This window comes from Aulonocara stuartgranti (assembly GCF_965226115.1).
Source record: "Aulonocara stuartgranti genome assembly, chromosome: 23".
NCBI classification, from domain to species: domain Eukaryota; kingdom Metazoa; phylum Chordata; class Actinopteri; order Cichliformes; family Cichlidae; genus Aulonocara; species Aulonocara stuartgranti.
Genome location: NC_138958.1, coordinates 21871237 through 21897568, shown reverse-complemented (window position 1 = coordinate 21897568; position 26332 = coordinate 21871237). Strand labels below are relative to the sequence as shown.

The window sequence follows — 26332 nt, the reverse complement described above, 5'->3', positions numbered from 1 at the left end:
GAGGGTAGGGACGTAGATCGACCGGTAAATTGAGAGCTTCGCTTTTACACTCAGCTCCCTCTTCACCACGACGGACCGGTGCAGCGTCCGCATTACTGCAGCTGCAGCCCCAATCCGTCTGTCGATCTCCGGCTCCCTTCTCCCATCACTCGCGAACAAGACCCCGAGATACTTGAACTCCTCCACTGGAGGAGTGTCAGAAACAGCATCTGCAAAACTTTTAAATAAACAGTCTTCTAAATACTCCACTGATTTACTTAGGTCCAGTCTCTCAGCTCATCCTTATGTTCCCCAAGGAAACTACAAAGACTGAGGTATACAGAAAAAGTTAAAAAAAACAGAAAAGTAAAAGAAATAGCAGTATAAAATAATTTATGCCAGGCGGGGAGTGTGTTGTTATAGCTTGAATGTGTTAATATGCTTTTGCTTTGTATGATTTGGCATCCTCTTGTGGCCACAGTTGGTACTTGGGAAACTTGTTATGCCCAACTAGTTCGATACAAGTGTGCAGTAGAGGTGAAACTTTTGCCCATGCATGCCTGTAAGTGCCTGCTTTAATCTGACTCTCTGATGCCTCCTATGTGCCGATGAAGCTGTTGATGCTCTGCGATTTCCTGATAGAGTTCAGTTCCATTTTAAATCTTTTGCCATTTTGTAAGAAAAACACTTGAATGACTTCACTCCAGGAAATAAAAAGAAAAACCCTGAAAATCAAACAGAGGGTTTTTGTTCTCAAACATCAGCTATGGAGGAGCAAAACCAAGGTAAAGAAAATAAAGTCAAACTGAAAATGCTTTAAAAAGACATTTTGAAAAATAACTACAACAGTTGTGTCCGTACACTAAACCAGGTGTTTTTTCCTACTGACCTTCCTTCGTCATTTCTAAAATCAATCTGGACACCTCCATCACACGGCCAGAAGTGTATGTCTCCACCATAAGATCCACTGTTTTCATTCTGCTTGCGTTCTCCAGATGACTCTTTTTGATGGTTGGAAAATCACCTACAGGTACATTCAGCAGGTACCAGTGGAAACGTTTCAGCTCCTCCTCTCCCAAATCATCCAACAGGTCTAATAGCTGCTCCTGAACAGGCGTCTTCATCTTAAATCTACAAAACACGAGGGGATATTTTGAGCAGAGGGAACAAAGTGAAACAGGATCAGTGTTACAACAAATCATATTGTCTTTGCAGTTTTTTGTTGGATTCTACTGTTTATTTACTGCAATGACATGATTTTAATGAAAAAAACCTGCCGCTCATACAGAATCTCAGGCAATTAGACTGATACTATAAAACCTGAGGACGAGGAACTCTGATCTAAAAACAGCCAAAGATCAATCCTGATAAACTTGAAGATGATTTTTGCCTTTAATGTTATTGCAGAAGAACTAAGAACATGAACACGAAAATCAAATAAATATAGACCAGTGGAGAAGAGTGTGTAAGAGGGCAGAGACATTTGTGATTATTTGCTAAGGTTTGATTAGTGTCATGTTGCCAGAGAAGAAAACACATACCATAATATAAACTCTGACTCTAATATGAAGCAACACTGCACTCTTAAATAAAGAAAGCAGTTTAATATCTACAAACAAGTTCAGTAAAAGCTTTAATTTTTTTGAGATTGTTGAAGTTAAAAAAATAAGTTGTTCAAGTTGTCCTTTTAGTAGCTCAATGATCACATTCAAAGGTCAAGTTGATTGAACTTTTCATAATCTTATTTCCTTCTCTCGGGTCAAGTTTGTCCAATTTTCCCTATCAGCTTATTCCAATTGTTGGGTCGGAATAATTTGACTTTTGGGTCATGTTCATACACCATGTGCCATTTGAGCATGTAAAGGACCGAGTCTGGTATAGTTTTTATTAGTTTTTTTGGTTTCCTTTTATCAGTCCCTTAGAACTGTAAATATGTAACGATGTTTTAGATCGTGTTTATTTGTGAGAATATGTTGGGTTTTTTTAAATTATACATATTTATATATATACTCTGACATTTTATGCGTGTTGATGCATGCTCAATCATCCAGGTCAGGAAATCCCAAAAAGTTGGTTCTGTTCATCTGGACATTTTCAGTTCTTCAGTCTCAGCTGACTGCAAGTTTCCCCAACCTTATAAACAGTATCTTTGCACAAAGACTGAAGCTAGAACCACAGAATGAACAATGGGCTGTGAGGTCAGTTCCTTGATCATTAATATGCAAATTGTTTTGCCCATTGTTTTTGCCCAAACGTGCAGTATCAGATTTATCTGTTCAGGAAAGCGGTGCAAGAGTCAGGTGAAACGTTGGACAACTATCACACCAGGCTTAGGATTCTAGCCAAAAACTGTGAGTTTGCAGACATGACTGCAGAAATCAAAACACAAATTATCCAAAGCTGTACATCATCACAGCTGCGTAGAAAAGCACTCAGAGAACCTGATTTAACGTTGGATGATCTATTAAATCACGGGCGTGCATGTGAGTTGTCTGAATTGCAAGCTACAGGGATGGAAGCTGACAAGACAGCTGCAGTTAATAAAGTACAGCACAAAACAGGACGTGATACCGTGGCTAGAAACAAATGGACACCCTCATGGCAGCCGAATAACCGCTGTCGAAACTGTGGAGGCAGATATCCTCATGAGCAAGGCTGCCCAGCCAAAGACAAAATCTGTAATTCTTGTGGCAAATACAATCATTTTGCAAAGTAATGTCGCTCAAAGAGAAAAGAGACACATTGTGGAAAGAAGTATAAGAAAAATCTGCCACCGCAAACTGTTCATCAAGTAACAGATAGCGCTGCACATGTGGAGACAGGGCACACATCCAGCAGTGATGACGCCTATGTATATGTGGTGAACACAGCTAAACATCCTAAACTCCCACATACTGAAATCAGAGTAATGGGCACCCAGATACCGGTGCTAATCGATTCTGGGGCCACTGCTAACTGCTTAACTGAAGCTACCTACAACAAACTGACACCACGTCCTACTTTGACTTCTACAGACATCAAGATTTACCCATACCACTCATCTACGTCTCTCCCTGTGTGTGGTGCATTCAGGTGCAGTGTGGAAAAACAAGACAAAACAGTTAGGTGTTCCTTCTTTGTCATTAAAGGAGGAGGTTTCAATATTTTGAGTTTTGAAACCTCAAAAGCCTTGGGACTCCTCCATATTGTGACTGCGGTCTCTTCTCAGTCTCAACGTTCTGTTGCAGACAAGCTAGTAGAACAACACCCAGAACTTTTCCAGGGAATTGGAAAACTCAAAGATTTTCAAGTGAAACTGCACATAAACACAGATGTAAAATCAACCTGTCAACCACACAGACGTGTTCCTTTTCATTTACGTCAAAAAGTGGAGGATGAACTTCAGAAATTAGAAGCTGATGACATTATTGAAAAGGTTACAGGACCAACACCGTGGGTTTCACCCATTGTAACACTGCCAAAACCAAAGAATCCGAATGACGTACGGATATGTGTGGACATGAGACAAGCAAACACTGCAATCGAACGAGAACGACACGTCACGCCCACGATTGATGATGTAATCCATGAGCTGAATGGAGCTACGGTGTTCTCAAAACTTGATCTCAGGGCAGGATACCACCAACTTGAATTACACCCTGACAGCCGCTACATTACGACGTTCACTACTCATCTGGGACTTCGGCGCTATAAAAGACTGAGCTTTGGAGTCTCTTCTGCAGCTGAAGTGTTCCAAAATGCTATTTATCAGACACTGCAAGGACTGAACGGAGTCAAAAATCTCAGTGATGACATTATTGTCACGGTCCTGGGTCGGGTCGACCCAGCATTTTGAGTTTCTTATGTTTTGGTTTATTTTTGCATTATGGATTGGTTATTCTCTGGTGATACTGTTTTGATTACAATTATATTCTGATTCTTTAGTTATCTGATGATGATGTTGATGACGATGATGATTATGTCTGGTTTAGGTTTTGTTATCTTGCCCTTATGTTTGGTTTAGGTTGCCTGTGCTTGGTCTTCTCTGCCCGTATGTCCCTCTGTTTGTCCATGACGTCATTATGCCTGTTTACGAGTCTGTCTCTGTCTGGCGTGTGCTTCCTGTTTTATTTTGTAGGTCTGTGTCCTTTGTCAGTGCGTTCAGCTTTGTGCTCTCCCTGTCTCGTCAGTGTAATCAACGTCAGCCGTGTCTCCCAGCTGTTTCCTCTTTGCTCCGTTCACCTCTTGTATTTAGTGTCTGTGTCTTCCCCTACTCGGTGTCGCATCGTTAACGTCTGTTCACCCTCACTTGCTGCGTGTTTAGGATTTCCAGTCCTCCTGCATCTCTGTTTAGAGTTTTGTTTGCTTTTGTGAGTTTTATTTTATCTTGATGTTCTGCTCCAGCAATAAAGCTGCATTTTCTGTCTAAACCTCGTGTCCTGAGAATCCTGCATTTTGGGTCCACCACTCCTGCCTGCCTGCCACACAGCCGACCATGACAATTATAGTCTTTGGCAGGGACCAGGCTGATCATGACAGCAATCTTACAGCTCTTTTTAAGCGACTATCAGAGTCAGGTCTTACTCTGAATCGAGAGAAGTGTGAATTTAATAAAACGAAACTTGAGTTTTTTGGTTTCATCTTCTCTGCAGGTGGCGTTTCAGCAGATCCTAAAAAGGTTGCAGCAGTTCAAAACGCTCCCAACCCAAAAACACCTGCTGACATCAAAAGTCTCCTTGGCATGGCCAATTACTGCTCAAGGTTCATCAGAGACTTCTCATCGATCTCTGAGCCACTGCGCAGGCTCACGCACAAGGACACCCCTTGGACATGGGGTCAAGACCAAGAAACTGCGTTGCAGGCACTCAAGGTCAGTCTCACAAGTGACACGACGATGTCCTACTTCTATCCCAGCAGACAGACTGAACTGATAGTTGATGCTAGTCCAGTAGGACTGGGTGCCATTCTCTGTCAAAAAGATGAAAAGGGGATGAAGCACATTATTGCATATGCAAGCAGAGCACTGAGTGATGTGGAAACGAGATACTCGCAGACTGAGAAAGAAGCACTCGCCATTGTGTGGAATTGCGAACATTTCCATTTGTATGTTTATGGACATCCATTCACACTGGTGACCGATCACAAGGCACTCGAAATCATCTGGAATAACCCAAGATCAAAACCACCTGCCAGAATAGAAAGATGGGGACTGAGACTTCAGCCATATAACTTCAGAGTGGAATACAGAAAAGATAATCCAGCTGACTTTATGTCACGTCATCCAGTGCCAACACAGGAGAATGAAAGTGCTCGTGCACGTAAGGTTGCAGAAGAGTATGTCAATTTCTTCTCTTATCACTCCACCCCAAAAGCCATGACACTTCGCGAGATAAAAACAGAGACTCTGAAAGACCAGGTTCTGCAGGAAGTCATTGGTCACATCAGGAACAACACGTGGCATCTAACAGATAAATCCCAGCATGCTGACATTTTGAAATCATTCAAACATGTTCAAAGTGAACTAACAGTAGCCGACTCATCTGACTTCATTCTCAGAGACACGAGGATAATCATTCCAACTGTCCTACAAGAAAGAGCAATACAGCTGGCACACGAAGGGCACCAGGATACCGTCAAGACCAAAGCGTTGCTACGTACCAAAGTATGGTTCCCAGAGATCGATCGGAAAGCAGAATCTGCAGTTCAAAACTGTCTGCCATGCCAAGCTAGCACACCTGTCACACACACTGACCCTCTGCAGATGTCACCATTACCGGAAACGCCCTGGCACAGTGTCAGTGCAGACTTTTATGGACCACTCCCTACGGGGGAATACCTGCTCGTTATCACAGACGAGTATTCTCGCTATCCAGTCGTTGAAAGTGTACGCTCAACATCAGCATCTTCTGTTATCCCAGTAATTGACAAAGTGTTCTACATGTTTGGGATCCCAAGGACAGTAAAAACTGACAATGGTCCTCCTTTTAACAGTGAGGCTTTTTCACAGTTTGCAGACTACCTAGGATTCCATCATCGCAAAATCACACCTTGTTGGCCTCAGGCGAATGCCATTGCTGAGAGATTCATGAGAACCCTAGGTAAAGCACTGAGAGTTGCCGAGACGCAGGGCACACCATGGAAACAGCAACTAAACATCTTTCTTCGTGAGTACAGATCTACACCTCATAGCACAACAGCGAGCTCACCAGCTGAAATACTGTTTCAACGCCAGCTATACACCAAGCTCCCTTTCGTTAACACCACTCCACGGAAGTGTTCAGATGCTGAAGTGAGAGCAAGGGATGATAGTGCAAAGATCAAGATGAAGGTGTTCGCAGATGCAACTCGTCGTGCCAAACCACACACACTAAGTCTGGGTGACACAGTGCTGCATCGCCAACCCAAGCACAACAAATTATCCACACCATACAATGCAAAACCCTACAAAGTGACTAAGGTTAAGGGTTCTGAAATTACAGCTACACGGGATGGACACTCAATTGTCAGGAATGCCTCATTCTTCAAGAAAATCAGACATGGACTTGAAGATGCCCCACCTGGACGGCATGTCGACCCCGCCTTAACAGACAAGCCCAGATACCCAGTCAGATCAAACAGACGCGCACCTATGCATTTGTCTGATTACATCAGATCTAAGACTTGAATATCTGAGTGACCAGTTAAAGGTTATGCTGCGTGTAACATGTTTGTTGTTCCTGAATCTAACACTGTAAACAGTATTATAGTGTTGAATGTTGATAGTGTTTAGTCACAGATCTGCGCAAACGCAGTGCTGTTTAAGTGATGTTTAGGTGTGGAGAAACTCAAGTAATAAGAACGTTCAGTAATTTACAGAGGTGTGGACTCGAGTCACATGACTTGGACTCGAGTCAGACTCGAGTCATTAATTTTATGACTTTAGACTTGACTTGAAAAAATGTTCTAAGACTTGTGACTTGACTTGGACTTTTACACCAATGACTTGGGACTTGAATTGGACTTGAACCGGTTTACTTGAAAAGACTTGATATTTCACCCCAAATATAAAATTTAACACGCATATTATATAGAGATTGAAAATGTGACGTCATTCACGGGTAGAACCGCAAAGGATTCTGGGAACTCGTGGCAAGAAGTACTAGCGCACGCAGGCTTTCAATTAAAATCAGTTACACAGCGATAAAAAGAAACACAAAAATGTCAAGAAGCTGTTGTATTATTAACTGCAATAGCCGGTCGCATGACAGCCACGGGAAGCAGACGGGTAAAGAGATCGGTTGTTATCGGATTACGTCGTTGAAGAGAAATTGTTCGAGCCATGTTTCCGAAGTGACAAACAGGCGACGGATGGCCTGGATTGCAGCCATTCAAAGATCAAATATAACGTCCCAGAACACTCCAGCTCACAGGTTAGTCTGCTCCAAGCATTTCCACAAAGGTCAGTCTGCTGTTGTAGTTAATACGTCATTTTCATAACATAATTAGTGATATAGGTTACAAGCAAGTCTGGCGCTGAACAGAAATTGTCGCGCTATGCTCCTTTGTTTATTGTGCATAAATAGTGAATTGTCCTGACACAATATTGCGTTTCGCTTCTGTTATTATGGTACATTGACAAAAACATATACTTTTATTCACAGGATAAAACAGGTTTTTTGTATCACTAATTGCCCAGTACGATTACAGCATACAATACTGTTGTCACTGCTACATTTCTGTGATGGGTACCAGAAATTATTTCCACTACTAATTAATTACCATTGAGCTCAAAGGTCCTATTAATAAACGGTTAACGAATGTGTATTTATGACGACGATTTGTGAGACTGGTAAACTTATGATACGTACGATGGTCTTTCGTTCTACACGGTGCATTTCAAGGTCCTGTACCCATCCGGCGGTAAACTGTACCTGGGCTTGTTGCAGTGACCGGAAGTTACTAAACTTCATGAGTGTATGCACTCACTCCAAGAACTGTATAATTATAAATATGCATATAAATATGCTAAGATGAGATAGCTGACTTCATCTAACTAGCAAATGTTGTCCAGGCTACGTTGGTGATGCAGTTTTTTTTTAATGTGTATGATATTTTTGTCATGCGATTTTAAAGCCGGTCCTACAACCGCATCCAAGAATAACATGCAGCTTATCTCAGAACTGTCAGTGAAAATTATTCTTGGAGCTAGGTTTAATTGAGCTGCATTCTAAAGAGGTGCAATTTCACAATTTGTGTATATTTTCTAAGTTCACTATTTTGTCATGTGTTGAGAAAAACACAGATTTAAAAATTACATGGTCTAATATTTACATTTAGCATAACTGCAACATGCTTTTTTTCGTTTTTTTTAATGACTCGAAAGGACTTGAAATTCAAAGTTTCAGACTTGTGACTTGACTCGGACTTTTACACCAGTGACTTGAGACTCGACTCTGACTTGCCTGACATTACTTGAGACTTGACTTGAGACTTGAGGATAAAGACTTGAGACTTACTTGAGACTTGCAAAACAATGACTTGGTCCCACCTCTGGTAATTTATTAGGTGTCGTTGTCATAGGTTCAGATTAATAATTCACCTCGCTGAATACCTAAGTTTGTTTAAAAAAAAAAAAAAAAAAAGGAGGTGATTGTGATGTTTACAGAAGTTTTATTTTGAAAAGGTCGAACAGGAAATGGAAAATGAACAAGTTAGCGCTGCAGACTGTGTTATCGCTGCAAGCCTGAGAATTAAAGAATGGAACTGAGAATTACTGAAGGTGTGATCATTAATGTTTGAGGCATGCAAACATTACAATACCGTTCACGGTAATACCGGTGTAATTTTGGGCAATGATAGGAAAATGAAATATCGCGATAGAATATGGGTAAAACGCGCATGCGCAGTGCCTATGTTTACATACTGTTACACCCCTGTTACAATACGCACATGGCGGCGACGCAGAATGAGAATTTCAATTCAATTCAATTCAATTTTATTTATATAGCGCCAAATCACAACAAAAGTCGCCTCAAGGCGCTTCATAGATACAGAGAAAAACCCAACAATCATATGACCCCCTATGAGCAAGCACTTTGGCGACAGTGGGAAGGAAAAACTCCCTTTTAACAGGAAGAAACCTCCGGCAGAACCAGGCTCAGGGAGGGGCGGCCATCTGCTGCGACCGGTTGGGGTGAGAGAAGGAAGACAGGATAAAAGACATGCTGTGGAAGAGAGACAGAGGTTAATAACAGATATGATTCAATGCAGAGAGGTCTGTTAATACATAGTGAGTGAGAAAGGTGACTGGAAAGGAAAAACTCAATGCATCATGGGAATCCCCCGGTAGCCTACATCTATTGCAGCATAACTAAGGGAGGATTCAGGATCACCTGGTCCAGCCCTAACTATATGCTTTAGCAAAAAGGAAAGTTTTAAGCCTAATCTTGAAAGTAGAGATAGTGTCTGTCTCCCGAATCCAAACTGGAAGCTGGTTCCACAGAAGAGGGGCCTGAAAACTGAAGGCTCTGCCTCCCATTCTACTTTTAAATACTCTAGGAACAACAAGTAGGCCTGCAGAGCGAGAGCGAAGTGCTCTAATAGGGTGATATGGTACTACAAGGTCATTAAGATAAGATGGGGCCTGATTATTTAAGACCTTGTATGTGAGGAGCAGGATTTTGAATTCAATTCTGGATTTAACAGGAAGCCAATGAAGGGAAGCCAAAACAGGAGAAATATGCTCTCTCTTTCTAGTCCCTGTCAGGACTCTTGCTGCAGCATTTTGGATTAGCTGAAGGCTTTTCAGTGAGTTTTTAGGACATCCTGATAAAGAGAAGAGTGAAAGTGGATCGTTAAATGAAACAGATGAACCAGAACTGGTTTGTAAAAATGCTGCAACTTCAGTGGTGCGGAACTGGTTTAGCTTTCGTCCGTCAGATACACAACAAAGCACTATTTTTGGTAGAGCGTGCTAGCGGGTCGTCGTTATTACCGTGTTGTTTGGAAAATACGGCACACTTAAAATCAATCCTTTGATTTTTCTGAAAATCGACAGTGCCCCTTATAATCCCGTGTGCCTTATGTATGAATTCTGGTTGTGTTTACTGACCTCGAAACGATTTTATGTGGTACACGGCGCTCGAAAATCTGTCAAATGTTTTAATACGACTTGGCTAAGCTATGACCCGCACCACTTGATGGACTGTCGGAGCATTATGGCTATCGTAGGCAGGAGCCTCGCGGAGTGATACGTACTGTGCTTCAACATAATATTACCGTATTGTGTGTGTATAACCTCTTTTTAAGTTTTGTGGATATTATACATGGCTATGCTGAGGATATGTTGGCCAATTTCCACTGGAAATGCCTTTTGGTTAAACTGTCAGCAAGGAATTTGCACTGTCACATTTTTATATAACTTTAATGCACAAAAAAAAAACAGCTGCTTGTTTAAGTGAAAATACATTGATGGGGTTTTCTGCACTAATAAAGTTGTGGAGTTGTAAAGTGTTTTGTCTAGTGTCAATTATATCGTCAGTTATATTGTTATCGCAAATTTTCAAATGTATATCATTTATCACATTTTTCAAATGTGATAAATATTTTTGGTCATATCGCCCTGCTCAATTGGGCAGTGCATTTATCACGACATGTAATGTGTTTTCTGGATACACTGTGCTTTTTCAGTGTTCAAAGATTGATGGCTCCGTGTCAGAGCACTGGCTATGAATTTCAGATGGATCAGGCCTTAACTTAACCTCTTACTTTTGCAGCAAAACAGCAAAAGTAAGAGGGAATTCATGACGATGTTTGTTAAATGTGAAGCGTAGTTTCAGAGGTTTTTTTTTAGTTTTTTTTTAGACGCCCCATTAAAAAATTTTGTCGCACTCTGGAGTCCTGCAACTAGGTCCAAGGTGGTGGAGCATGAGGATAACATAGCATTCATAACTTCATCAGCCGAGGGGGGAGTACGACACTTGGGGTCCATCATATCAAAGACAGTAGTGAAATTAGCCACAATCTCAGAGTTGATTACACGTACAGGGCAACAGAGATCAGCAGTGTTCATGTGTGTTACACCTAAGGCAGCAATAAACGTAACCAGATGATGATCAGAGATGCCAACATTGTCAATGTCCTTAATGTCCTTGAAGCTAGAGAATGTAGAAAAAGGCAGTCGCTGAAGTTTACGTTTATTTTTAAAAACCGTTGCTATGCCTCCACCCTTCCCTGAAAGTCTCGGTTAGCTGAAAAAAACACAGTCAGGGGAAGGAGTTCAGAGAAGTAGAAAAGCTAACTGGGGCAAATCCAAGTTTCGGTCAGGAACAAAACATCCAGGTGCAGGGTGAGAAAAAGATCATTTAGGATGAAGGTTTTATTCACCAGTGATCTTGTGTTAAGCAACGCCATAACGCTCTTAGTCACCTTGTCCCTGACAGAGGCGCGTCTCAGCTTGCCTGTGTTGAGCGCAAGTCCCAAAGGTCCCAATCCAGGTCCGAAGCGATGAGCACACCACTGGAAAGGCCAGATAAAATTGAAGTCCAACAGGGCAGATCCAGCGATGGCTGAGCAGTTTGAAGGATGGCCGGCCGTGGGAAGTGAATGGAAATTGCAGAAAGTCCAGGAAGGGAGAGGAGTTAGCTGCAGCATGTGCCTTAAGTAAGGCTTTAAGGTTAACCCGAAGTCCACTCCGCTTACCGTGCCTCCTGGAGTGCCTCTTGAACAGGGAAGGTGGAGGCAGGCAGAAAGTTCTAGTAGACAGGCAGGTACGCGGCAGCGTAGCGTCTCCTAGGTCCCAATGTAGCTCCGGCTCATGGAAGAGAGGTGGCCGGAGATTTAATAGAGTTAGCCGATCATATGTGATTAAAGCATTGTTCTCAGAGAGGCACAAAGCCAAGACGAGAATAAGAAGCGCACAACAGTCGAAATAAAAAGTATGAAAATGGAGACGAGGGTAAGAAGAGGTAGCAGGAAAACAACCTGCCGAGCAGACTGGCGCTATCTTGGTTTACTCTTCTTCCACAGACTATGAGCTAATACTGGGTATAAGCAGGAGCTGAACACATGTGAACGATTCAAGTCTGGAGGTTTACAGTTTTTGTTTTTCATTTTATGATCTTAGTCTGAAATGTTTTTTAATGTTTCCTTCTCCAAAGCTCCTTTTATTTAAATATCGAACTGTCATCATACACAGTTAATGTTTTGAAAATTAGATAGACAAAATATTCCAATACGTGAGAGCTTAATCAATCCAAAAAATATTTCGTTCCAGCCCTGGTAAGAATTTTAACTGAAGAAAACCATGAGGAGAAACTGAGTGAGTGTGTCAGAATGAATTGTCCGATGGAGGACATTTTCATCTATGAAGGTTTTAAATGTGTAATATTGTTCTGGTACAGTCAATGAACTAAACCAGAGAGGAAGAAAACAGACTTTACCATGAAGGTCCTCAGTGTGGATCAGTATAATATCAGCCTGCTGCTGATGTTTGCAGTTTAGTCTCAGCATAACATTCGCATCATATTTACCTCAGACAAACTGAAACATGGTGACTGACCTCAGAGTTTTAAGTCCACATCCTGGACTCTGCAGAAAACCACACAGCTGCTTCAGTCCTGAATCCTGCAGCTTGCTGTTAGTTGGGAAAAAACTGTCACTACTCAAGTCTAGATGCTTCAGGGAGGAGTTGGTATTCAGAGCTGGGATCAGAGAGCTGACCTCTGATGAACCACAACTCCTCGATCTGTATAAAGAATGAAAGATGTAAGTTTATTAGACAAAGTTTGTGCCTGAAATCATTCAGTGTTTCATAATCTGTTAAGAGCTAAAAAAAAAAAAAAGGTTCAGAATGTATTTGTCACATCTGCTATGGCAGGTGGCATGGAGTAGAGAGAGTGTGGACCCAAATACAGACAACGGAGATGGAATGGAACATTAACAGAAAGCGTGTTAATGCATGCTCAATCATCCAGGTAATCTCCAAAGGTTGATTCTGTTCATCTGGACGTAGCGTTTTCAGTGGGAGAAACATTTTGTCACTCATCCAAGTGACCTCTTCAGTCTCAGGCTGAAGAAGTCAGCCTGTCACGTTTTACCCTCTTAAAAAAGAGGGTAAAACGTGAGCAGAAGTTAAACAGCAGAAATAAATATACAAATAGATAAAAAATAAAAAATAAATAAAAATGTTTAAAAAAAAACAAAGTGACACTGGCTTTAAAAGCACAAAAACACTCTGCTGTCTATCTAAATGTGGGTTTTAGTACTGACTTTAGAGACAATTAAAAAAAAAAAAAAAACATTCGCCCAAACAAAGTCACAGATAAACAGTTAAAAATATAAACTCAAGAACTGAAGAAAAATCGTCCTGATTTTAAACATCCGCATCAAGATAAACTTGCAGATTTACGAGTCAAAATGTGTCAAAAAGTCTGTATCCTTACCTGAGAGTTTCAAGTTTACAGTTCGTGATTGGTCTGTGGGCTACTTGCTGTCTGTGTCAGCTGGCCTTGTAGGAGAGTCTGATTGGTCTGAAGTGAAAGACCCAGGAGGAAGCGGAGGAACAAGTCCAGGTGTCCATTTGGACTCTGTAAGGCCTTGTTCACAGCACTCTGGTAGAAGAGTATCTCTGTAGATTCTCTTGTTTCAGACTCCTGGGAGGTTGTTTGTTTCTCTTCCAGCAGATTGACTCCAGAGTTGATGAAGGTCAGATAGACATGAAGAGCAGCCAGAAACTCCTGAACACTCAGATGGATGAAGCAGAACACCATGTCCTGGTACTGTCCTCTCTCCTCTTTAAAGATCTGTGTGAACACTCCTGAGTACACTGAGGCTGCTCTGATATCGATGCCACACTCTGTCAGGTCTGATTCATAGAAGATCAGGTTTCCTTTCTGCAGCTGATCAAAAGCCAGTTTTCCCAGAGACTCAACCATCTTCCTGCTCTCTGGACTCCAGTGTCGATCTGTCTCAGCTCCTCCATCATATTTGACCTTCTTCACTTTGGCCTGAACCACCAAGAAGTGGATGTACATCTTGGTTAGGTTCTTGGGCAGCTCTCCTCCCTCTCTGGTTTTCAGCATATCCACCAGAACTGTAGCAGTGATCCAGCAGAAGACTGGGATGCGGCACATGATGTGGAGGCTTCGCGATGTCTTGATGTGCGAGATAATCCTGCTGCTCTGCTTCTTATCTCTGAATCTCTTCTTGAAGTACTCCTCCTTCTGTGGGTCACTGAACCCTCTGACCTCTGTCACCATGTCGACACAGTAAGGAGGGATCTGATTGGCTGCTGCAGGTCGTGTGGTTATCCAGAGGTGCGCAGAGGGAAGCAGGTTGCCCTTGATGAGGTTTGTCAGCAGCACATTCACTGAGCTGGACTCTCTAGGGTCAGTCAGTATCTTAGTGTTCTTGAAGTCCAGAGGAATTCGATACTCATCCAGACCATCAAAGAATCAAATCAAATCAAATCAAATCACTTTTATTGTCACATCACATGTGCAGGTACATTGGTACAGTACATGTGAGTGAAATTCTTGTGTGCAAGCTTCACAAGCAACAGAGTTGTGCAAAATACAATAACGTAAACAAGCAAAATACAAGAATGGCTACATCTGAAACTAATAAATATATGTACAATATATAATAGTATATGCATTTCTGGATGTGTATACTAAATATTTTCTACGTGTGTGTGTGTGTGTGTGTGTGTGTGTGTGTGTGTGTATACACAAATTTTACAAATTAAATAGAGTAAACAATAAATAAAATCTATAAAAATATACAGAGTTGAGACATGTGCAAAACAGTGGCATTACTGTACGGTATGGAGTGCATAATATTAAAGTTCCAGTAGTGAAGCTGAGGTGTCTATGACGTGTTCAGCAGTCTGATGGCCTGGTGGAAAAAGCTGTCTCTCAGTCTGCTGGTACGGGACCGGATGCTGCAGAACCTCCTTCCTGATGGAAGCAGTCTGAACAGTTTATGGCTGGGGTGACTGGAGTCCTTGATGATCCTCCCCGCTTTCCTCAGGCACCGCTTCCTGTAGATGTCTTGGAGGGAGGGAAGCTCACCTCCAATTATCCGTTCAGAGCACTGCACTACTCGCTGGAGAGCTTTGCAGTTGTAGGCGGTGCTGTTGCCATACCAGGTGGTGATGCATCCAGTGAGGATGCTCTCAATGGCACAGTGATAGAAGGTCCTGAGGATGCGGGGGCTCATGCCGAATCTTTTCAGTCTCCTGAGAAAGAAGAGGCGCTGCTGCGCCTTCTTCACTGTTTTGTTTGTGTGTACTGACCACGTAAGATCCTCAGCCAGATGTAAACCAAGGAACCGGAAGCTGCTCACTCTCTCCACAGCAGCGCCGTTGATGGTGATGGGGGTGTGTACTTCTCTGCACCTCCGGAAGTCCACTATCAACTCCTTTGTCTTTGCGACGTTGAGGGTGAGATGGTTGTCTTGACACCAGTGGGTCAGGGCGCTGACCTCCTCCCTGTAGGCCGTCTCATCACCATTGGTGATAAGACCCATCACTGTAGTGTCGTCCGCAAACTTCACAACGATGTTGGAGTTGTCAGTGGCTGTGCAGTCGTAGGTGTAGAGTGAGTACAGGAGAGGGCTCAGTACACACCCCTGTGGAGCACCAGTGTTCAGTGTGATGGGGGATGAGGTGATGCTGCCCAGTCTGACCACTTGGCATCTGTCAGACAGGAAGCTAAGCATCCAGCCACAGAGGGAGCTGCTCAGTCCTAGATCCTGCAGTTTCCTGTCCAGCTTCGAGGGAACGATGGTATTGAATGCTGAGCTGTAATCTACAAACAGCATTCTCACATACGTGTCTCTCTTCTCCAGGTGTGACAGGGCAGTATGTAGTGTCAGGGCTATGGCATCATCAGTGGACCTGTTGTGGCGGTATGCGAACTGTAGAGGGTCCAGTGAGTCGGGTAGTGCAGAGCAGATGAAGTCCCTGACCAGCTTCTCGAAGCATTTGCTTACGATGGGGGTCAGGGCTACAGGTCGCCAGTCGTTCAGTGAGGAGATGGTGGAGGATTTGGGTACAGGGATGACGGTGGCCATTTTGAAGCAGGCTGGGACTACAGACAGAGAGAGGGAAAGGTTGAAGATGTGTGTGAACACTCCAGCCAGCTGATTCGCGCATGACTTGAGGACGCGGCCGGGAATCCCGTCCGGACCAGTAGCTTTGCGCGCGTTCACCTTCCTGAAGCACTTCCGCACATCCTCCTCAGACACAGTGTGCGCACTGACGTCATCCGCGGTGCGCACACTGTCCGGTCTCATGGTGTTCGCTGCGTCGAATCTAGCGTAGAATGCGTTTAGATCCTCACACAGAGAGGCCGTGGTCTGCGGTGTGCTGGTTTTCCCTCTAAAGTCTGCGATCGTGTTTAGTCCCTGCCACATACTCCGAGGGTTGTCAAACTGTTGCTCCACCCTGTCCCTGTACTCACGTTTGGCTGCTTTGATCGTCTTCCGGAGTTGGTAATGTGCGTGTTTGTAGTCCGATGTGTTCGCGGAGGCAAAGGCGGTGCTCCGTGCCGCCAGTGCCGCGCGAACATCTCCGGTAATCCAGGGTTTTTGATTTGGGAAGGATTTGACTGTTCTGGATGGGACGACATCTTCCACGCATTTCCTGATAAATCCGCAGACTGAGTCTGTGTACTCATCAATGTCCCTAGCAGCCACGTGAAACATTTCCCAGTCCGCGTGATCAAAACAGTCCCGCAGCGCAGACTCCGATTGGTCCGTCCAACGGTGCACCGCCCTCCGGGTTGGAGCTTCCTGTTTCAGCTTCTGCCTGTAGGCGGGCAGGAGCAGGAGCAGGATGGAGCGGTGATCTGATTGGCCGAATGGGGCGCGGGGGAGGGCTTTGTACGCATCCTGGAAAGAGGTGTAGCAGTGGTCAAGTAGCCGGTCTCCACGAGTGTTGAAATGGATGTGTTGGTGGAGTTTTGGTGAGACTTTCTTCAGGTTTCCCTTATTAAAGTCCCCGGTCGTGATAAACGCTGCCTCTGGGTGTGCGGTTTCCTCACTGCTGATCGCGCTGTACAGTTCCCTGAGTGCACGGTCAGTGTCGGCTTGTGGGGGAATGTAAACAGCCGTAATAATCACTGCTGTAAATTCCCTCGGTAGCCAGAATGGCCGGCACTTAATCATCAGGTACTCCAGGTCCGGTGAGCAGAAGGATTTGACCGGGTGCACGTTCGCATAATCACACCAGCTGTTGTTGATCATGAAACACACACCACCGCCTCTGCTTTTCCCAGTAAGATCCTGTGACCTGTCCGCGCGGTGCACAGAGAACCCCGGTAGTTGTATTGCGGAGTCCGGTACCTTGTCCGATAGCCAGGTTTCTGTGAGGCAGATCACGCAGCAGTCCCACATCTCTCGCTGGAATGAGATCCGTGCCCGAAGCTCGCACAGCTTGTTCTCCAGAGACTGCACATTAGCCAGTAATAAACTGGGTAGCGGTGGTCTGTTAGTGCGCCGTCTCAGTCGAACCAGAACGCCAGATCTTCTCCCTCTGCGTCGGCGTTTGCGGCCTCCAGGGCCAGAGAACAAAGGTGTCTCAGGTGAGATGAATGGGGGTCTGCAAACGGAGCGTCCGTGTTGCAAAACTTGAACTCCGGAAAGTTATAAGAAAGACCGTCTTTTATGTCCAGTAAGGTTTGTCGGTCGTACACAAGGAGACATGTGCTACTCGCGAAAAAATGAAGGAAAAGTAAAATTAAACACAGAAAAAAGCTGTTGCTTAGGGGAGCTCGCGACGAGGCTGCCATACTCGGCGCCATCTTCATCTTCATCAAAGATGAACACAACCTGGAAGTCTTCAAAGCTGCAGATTCCTGCTTCTTTGGTATCAGTAAAAAAGTGATGAACAAGTTCCACCAAGCTGAACTTTTGCTTTTTCGGAAGATTCAACTCTCTGAAAGTGAATGAAAATATGAACTGGAGGTCCTGGTTGGCTTTGTCTTCAGCCCAGTCAAGAGTGTATTTCTGTGTTGAGACTGTTTTCCCAATGCCAGCCACTCCCTTTGTCAGCACTGTTCTGATTGGTTCATCTCTTCCAGGTGGAATTTTAAAAATGTCTTTTTGACTGATTTGATTGACTGGTCTGTCTGGTTTCCTGGATGCTTTTTCAATCTGTCTGACCTCATGTTCATCATTGACCTCTGCAGTCCCTCCCTCTGTGATGTACAGCTCTGTGTAGATCTGATTCAGAAGGGTTGGGTTTCCTGCTTTAGCGATCCCCTCAAACATGCACTGGAACTTCTTCTTCAGCTTAGATTTTAGTTCCTGCTGACACACCTCAGGAACCCCCGACTGACATGATCGCTGCAGCACCGGGCAAACCTCCATCGGCCCCACTTCTGCTAAACAGGTGAAAATAGGTTTAAAAGCGACAGCAATTAGTGCTGCTGAATCTTGGATCTTTATTTATTTTTTTGCTGTTTTACTTGATGTGGGCTGCCACAAACGATTATTTTGATAGTCGACTAGTCACCGATTATTTTTTGCGATTAGTCAACTAATCAGATCATGCGTCCATTGGACATAAAACGTACAGCTTATTGCATCAGCATGTGTCTGCTCTTATATAATTATCATTAGCTTACAGCTTTAAGTGTTTAATGTATGTGCTAACTAAAAATAAAGACAAGATGATAGTTTATTAAACTTTTAATGACATTTGCAGATTGTCTCGGGGGAGTTTAATAAACTCGTCCGTCTGTTCTTTCTGTGTAAAATATAACAGGACACTGGAGTAAATTCTCGACCATTTCACGCTTCTGTTTAATCAGTTCTGTTTGACATTTATTCAGCTGTGTAAAAACTCTAACTTTAATCTCAGCCAAACCAATTTATTGAGGAACAAATAAAACACTGAAAAAAGCCAAACATTAACAATGCGAAAGAACACAAAGGGGTTTGAAAATGATGTGCCGGGAGTTCACTGTTCTCGCCAGCTCTAGTGAACCTTGAACCCTCTAGCTATTGAGCGGGTGGGTAACAGACGTCTCCGAACACGTCAGAGCCCTTTTGCAAATATGTGATGTCTTGATAAACCGAGCAGAAATTTGTAAGTAGCTGCCGCCATTGTTGAAAACTGGAATTGGCAGGGCCACGCTATGAATTGTGGGATAGGTTGGGCCACGAAGTATACACCCGACCCATCCTTCAAATCTGGGGAAATGAAGGACGCATTTTTCGGCCACGTTTGGGGGAATCTTCGAATTTGGACAGGCTTCGCTGCGTCGCTGTTATGTAATTGGCCTACAAATGCTGCCTCTGAAGGATGCAGCCGCTAAATTTGGACACAGCTATGAAATCGGACACTGCTTCTTCTTCGGGGTTTAACGGCAGCTGGCATCCTTGTACATGCAGTGCTGCCATCTTCAGTTTCAGTCTGTTATTACACTCTTAAATCCTACTTATTCCTGCGTTTTTCGGGATCTTACAAAGCTTCAAACGAAGCATCAACTATTAAATTTGTCGTTGACGATTTTAATAGTTGACGTAATCGTGACTAGTCGACTAATCGTGGCAGTCCTAGTGTAAACACAAAAAAATATTTTATTTCATATCTTGGAATATGCAGAAAATAGAACTAAACGTTAAACAAATTTCTTAAAGTCAAAGACTGTTTCATATAATTTAATTTTTCCTCAGTGCCATGTGCATAAAATTAAAAGATTAAAACTAATAAAACATTTTTTTAAAAGAGATTTTTTGATTTGATTCTATTTTATATTATCGATTTTACAGAAAAAAATGTATTCAGGTTGTGTATCATGTTTTTAAAAAGTAACTAAGTAATAAAGTAACTAATTACTTTTGAAAATAAGAAATCAGTAAAGTAATGGGAGTAATTGGAGAAGTAATCACCAATTACCATTTTCAAGTAACTTGACCAAGACTGGTTATAACTCAGTGGAAGGTTTTATGGAGAAATATTCAATTCAGTTTTATTTATAGAGCACCAAATCACAAAAACAGTCACCTCAAGGTGCTTTATGTTGTAAGGAAAAACCTCAACAATCATTTTAGCCCCTATAAGCAAGCGCTGTAATGACAGTGGAAGGAAAAACTTCCTTTTATCAGGAAGAAACCTCCAGCAGAACCAGGCTCAGGGAGGGGCGGCCATCTACTTTGACTGATTGCTTGAGAGAAGGAAGCCAGGATAAAAGACATGCTGTGGAAGAGGGTCAGAGATTTATTATAGCTGCAGATTAGCAGCTAAGTGGTGTATAAACAGGCAGAGAAGAAGAAACACCCAATGCATAATGGGAATCCCCCAGCAACCTACACCTGTTGCATCGTAACTAAGGGAAGTTTTAGGGTTACCCGATCCAGCTCTAACTATATGCTTTAGAAAAACGGAAAGTTTAAAGCCTAATGTTAAAAGTAGAGATAGTGCCTGTGGCGAGCGAATGTGAGTGTGATTGGTTGTCTCTATGTGTTAGCCCTGCGACAGACTGGCGACCTGGCCTGGGTGTACCCTGCCTCTCGCCCTAAGACAGCTGGGATAGGCTCCAGCGCCCGCCGCGACCCTGAAAAGGATAAGCACAAGCGAATGGATGGATGGATGGATGGTTAATAAATATTGATTTGCTTTGATAATATTACAAAAATAGCATAATACACAATATAGTGTTCAAATATTTAATAACTTTAGAATATCGTTTCACTTAATAAAAAATTAATACATTTCTAAAAACTCTGGTTTAAAATTTAAAAGCCATTTGAAAGCACAAAGAGTGAACGTCTGAATGTATTATGAGATCCTAAAGCATGACCTGTTTGGATATTTCTGATCCCAAACAGGTTAGATGCTTTTCTATTTTTTTTTAGAATCTGCTATAAACCATCCTTACATCTCATCTAAAGGTCAGTTGTCCTCAGTTTTAACTGGATCTGCTCCTGAAGCATTAATATGAGGTAAGTGCTGTTATAGCCAGTGAACTAAAGCCAGAGATTTTTAAACCAACCAGCCATTCATTCATTAGAGCTCTGACATACTAGAGAGCTAAACTGAGGCTACAGAGATATCACATGGAAAGAATCGGAGTTCTGATTGGTCAGCTCAGAGTTTGTGTGTTTCTGCCTTATCCACGTCTCTTCAGACAAACTCATGGAATCTTACCTTCTGATTCTGATGAAAGTAATGAAGCCTTATGGGCTGAGGGCCTTCCTGTTGGAGGAAAGTGCACCTGAAGTGATCATGAGGTGGACTGTTTAAAAATGAAAACCTGCATGGCTTCAAAGTAATGTAAATATAACATTTGTAATCAAAGATTATTTGAGGAGGAAAGACAGACAAAATTAAAACTTTTAATACATAAAATAAATTGTGAGAATGTTGTGTCTTCCTACCATACTGAGTCTTTGATGTTTATTTTTTTCTCTGACTTTAATCATACTGGAGAGCTACATTGAAGCTACAGCAATGTCACATGGAAAGAATCAGAGCTCTGATTGGTCAGCTCAGAGTTTGTGTGTTTCTGCCTTATCCACGACTCTTCAGACAAACTCATGGAATCTCTGAATGACCTTTTTTAATCTTCTTTAAAATCAACTCCGCCACCTCCATCACACGGCCAGTAGTATATGTTCCCACCATAAGATCCACTACTCTCCTTGTGTCTGCTTTCTCCAGGTAGCTCCTTTTAATGGTCATGAAATCACCTCCGGGTCCAATCCGCAGGTGCCAGTGAAAACGTTCCAGATCCTTTTTACCTAAATCATCCAGTATGTCCAGCAACTGTCTTCGAACCGGCTTCTCCATCTTTAATCTGTAAAACAAGAGAGCATGTGAATCATGGTCTCATCACAACTTTTTTTGTTTACTTATTTAGTATATTTCACAGCAGATTTCATGTTCAATCTGTATTATTTATACTGGCACCAGTCTGATATCATGTTTCTAAACCTGCTCTGGTATCAGGAACATGGTACCAAGAAGGAATCGTCACAATAACAGTTACAATATAATTATCTGATGACGGGATAGCTCTGGTCATTGGATATATTCTCATGTTCCCATTGATCCTAATGAGCTGGTTATCCTCTATTAGAGCAGACAAACATAAGGATCAGCTGAGCTTAAAGCCACTCAGGGCTGCACGAACAGGCTAGAACGGTTTCACATAAGTTTCACATAAATCAAATGTCTCACTAAACAATTTGTCCTCGTCCATCTAGCAACACCTGAAAGTTCCTACCTTCACTGTGTTTGAAGCAAAGAACAAAGGAGACAACTGCTGGAGCAGCTGGAGTCCTACAGACACTCAAAACACCTCCTACAACATCCATTCTTTACACTCTGACTGCTGTGTTTGTGGAAACACAGTCATGGAGTCATGTACAGTTAGAGATGGTCATCTCACCTCTGAGCTTTGGTCTGGTGTAACCCAGTCATAGATTCGCAGAAACACACCGGGTACACTGGCTCTCAGGTTCCCCACACAGAGTGGTTTTAGAGGGAGGGGCTCCCTTCTCTTTGTCTCTCTGATCCATGCTGCTAAATCCACATCCACCTCAATTTGTGGGTTACAACAGAAAATGATACATTTCTTGTTCTCCCGTATTATAAGACGGGATTATTTAATCAAACAGAGGACATTTTGCCTGATAATTATTACCAGAATTCCAGGAATAGTTAGTTATTATTAGGGCTGTGTGATATGACCAAAATCTCATATATAAGAATTCTATCGTCCCGATAACGATATAAATCACAAAAATGTAACATTTTCTGTAAATTCTGTGAATCTCCGGCAGCTCGACTTGCGGGAAGTGTTTCCAGCTGCGCGCCATGTAGCTGGAGTCAAGTGTTTTAACCAATGCATGAAACTATACAGTTTTAGACATAAGTTGTAAAGGCCGCCGTTTTCTTTGTGAGTATTTATTACACGGCGTGCTGCGGGGAAAAGCCTGTTCTAACGTTTGAGTCTAAGGTTTATTTTTTAGCACCTGGCGGCTCTTTTTTAATTCTCATCCGTAAATAATCTGCTCTTTCACGTGATTCAGTTTATTTTGAAAAGTTTCAACAGGAGCTTGAGCTTTATTGTGAAAGGTTTATGTGGAACATAAACAAGCGGACATGCGATGCTGTTACCATCGTTGTTGCTAACCATAACACATTAAAACAGGCGCTTGTCCGTCTGTAGTGTGGTTATATAAAATATAAGAGAAAGAGAGAACTTTAAGAAATTAATATAGCCACTACAGTGACCATCAAAATGATGGAAAAATATTGCCGTAAACAGTTTATTTTGCGACACCACGAAACAAACGATAGCGTAAAATGAAACGATAGATGTTTTTATATCGTCATCCGATATATATCGTTATATCTAACAGCCCTGTAATAATAATAATAATAATAATAATAATAATAATAATAATAATAATAATAATGGATTGGATTTATATAGCGCTTTTCAAGGCACCCAAAGCGCTTTACAATGCCACTCTTCATTATTCTCTTCCTAGTTATTATAAGAAGTGTTTGTGGACTAAAAATCAATAAATAATAATAAAACGAAAATGCTTAGACAGTGCTAGCATGATGGACAGGTTTTTGACGGGACTGTCACACAAACGCAAAGCAGAAGATGAAGCATTGTCAAACCAACGTGCTTTTAAGCCAAATACTAGAAAATATGAAGAAGAATATCTTGCCTTTGGCTTCACCTGCACAACGGTTGTGCCAAGATAGGTATCTCCGACAGAATTTGTTTCCCCTGCGTTGGGAGCATACGCTGGGCTGTCCAAATCACGGACAAACAGTGGTTGCCAAACTTGTTTTGCTACACCCCCCCCTTATTTTTACAAGAAAATCTTCGCCTCCGACCCCCACCCCCCTTCTCCTCAAAAGGGGGGTGGGGGTGGGGAACCTGCTTCCCTCTGCACGCCTCTGGATAACCACACGACCTGTGCACCTCGGAAACTCCCTGATATCTGGCAGGTTGTGATTTATTTCTGCTGGTTTTCCTTTTTGAAACACAAACACATCTCATTACTTTGTTGTTCTTCTTGGTGCGGCGTTTGAATATTTCAGCACCAAACTGATTTTTCTTCAAAGCTCGTTTCGACATGTGGAAGTCTTAAATGAAAGTGCAGACTGAGAGTGGATCACATGCTTTTTAAGTGCATCATGTGACATGTTCAGTATTGTCACACATGTCTAGATTGCCCCTGATATCATAACTGCTCAAACACTGATTATTATATTTGAAGAATTATTACTGATGGCAGCACAGCCAGCCAATATCCTGTGACACTGAACATGTACAAACACAGGTCTTGAACTTTTCCACATTTTGTCACATTACAGCCACAAACATGAATCAATTTTATTGGAATTTCACGTGAAAGACCAACACAAAGTGGTGTACACGTGAGAAGTGGAACGAAAATCATACATGATTCCAAACATTTTTTACAAATAAATAACTAAAAAGTGGGGCATCACCAGGTCATGACTACAACCCCCGGGTTAAGCCTGTTGGATTTATATTTTATTATTGTTATTTGTATTGGGAAATATCTAACCATATATGCTTAGAGGTGTATAATCAGTTGTGTAGTGATAGGATATGTGATCCTTAGTGGTCTGCAACGACTTTGTTTTCTGGTGTTCTGGCATTCACACCCACATCCTGGGAGCATGGGAGAGGTTGTACCTTCTCTTATTGTTTTATGGTAGGATAAAATATCTATATCTGTTTTAGTCTAAGTGCCTTTTGTTTAGATGAACTGCTGGACTTCCAGACCAGCAGGTTTAGGGAAGTTGTTTATGGGGTCACATTCTGGGGTGCAGGTGTGTCACTAAGGTGCAGGAGAGGCATTCCTCCTCTGTCCCCTTCGGGTCACCTGTACTTCAGTTTTATTCCACATCCTATACATCCACATTACTCACACTATCATAGCACATACATATAGGGCCTTGGGGGGTGGGCATGTTATATGGTATCCAGAGGACACTCTGGGTATTTAACCTCAACTCTGGTGTCGGTGCCCGTCTCTCAATTTTAAATGCATGAAGATATTGAGGGTTCTCGGGAGGGACCATGCTGACACCGGCTGCTCTCTGGCAGGAAGAACCATGCCTCTTCTATGTTTTAAATACACTTTAGAACAGCATGCAGCAGCACCACATATGAGCGGGAAGAGGGAGACATGGGGTCTTCACACTCCCGTTCTCTGTTTATCATCGGGACGGAGGGGCTGGGAGGAAGAGTTGGCCGTCTGATGGGGGTCTGGTGGGGGGTCTCCCTGCTGCTCCGGGACCGGGGGTGGTCTGCTTGTCTCCACCCCAGGAAAAAGGCTAAAATCTCCTGGGTCTGGGTACCATCACCCCTCGGGGGTGGTGGTGCCTGGACCTGGGATATAGAGCATGTTTGGAGAGGGTGTGTACAGTGTCCATTTATGTTTGTTTCTACTTTGGGCGAGTGATGAGTATTTGTATGGGGATGGGGGGCCCTTGGACCTTGGGCCTCTGCGCCTGGGGCTTGGTGCACTGTGGCGTGGCTGGATGCCAGCAGAGCTCACAGGCACATCACCACAGCTCCCTCTGGCTTCTGCTCCGTGGCTTCTGGGTGACCCCTTGTCTTGGGCTCTCCTTAGCTCTTTCCAGGAGAGTGGCACGGTTGCACCTCTGATGGTACTTCTTGGGCTCTCACGCTCTGGGGGCCTCTGAAAGTCTGGGGCCTGGATCTCCTCCATGCCTGCTTCATGCCCTTGGGGACGGGGCTATGGTTCCCCACACCCTCTAGCAGATTACATGAAGAAAACCTTTTGAATGCAATACAATACAATACCTGAAAATGCAGGTGCTCATAGACACACACTATATCTTTCTTGGCTGCTACCTCAAAGCACACTGTGCGCTGTTGGCTGCACATACACAACTGTTCTACTATATTAATGTTTAGCTGCCAATGGACTTGAGGAGTAAATAATAAAAGGCCAAATGTCTGTAACTGAGGATTCTGTCTCAGTGATTTATAGCTGTAACGTGTTGGGTAAATCATGTTCATGTTGCATGATCACAGTCCGCTTCAGGACCTGACAAAAGTTGATTAAGAATTAAGACCAGGTTTACTTTAAGAAGTAAGATCAGAGCATTATTATTTTTAATTGTTTGGCCTCACATACTGAAGAGCACCAACAGGACAGACTTACCTTTAAGCCTCACCAGTGTCCAGAGTAATTAATCAAATTCAGCTCAATGTACAGTTATGTTTTTTTTACTCTATTACTTCAGCCTGATTTAAGTGTGACTGATCTTTTTATTATACATTTTTAAAAAAGTTTTGTTCTATGCTTTATAGATTTTATAGAATATTTGTTTACAATGATTTATTTGCATCACACC

General features: G+C 42.8%; 1 protein-coding gene across 1 annotated transcript; it reads right to left on the bottom strand.

Moving 5' to 3' along the window:
- Nucleotides 1-860: 860 nt before the first annotated feature.
- LOC309701250 (protein NLRC3-like) lies at nt 861-25680 on the bottom strand (the record flags this gene model as incomplete). The annotated part of the gene is made up of 5 exons (XM_082525344.1): nt 861-1110; nt 13399-14345; nt 21569-21743; nt 25135-25337; nt 25507-25680. The coding sequence occupies 5 exons, from the start codon at nt 25678-25680 to the stop codon at nt 861-863; spliced, it is 1749 nt and encodes a 582-aa protein (XP_082381470.1).
- Between the last annotated feature and the right edge of the window lie 652 nt (nt 25681-26332).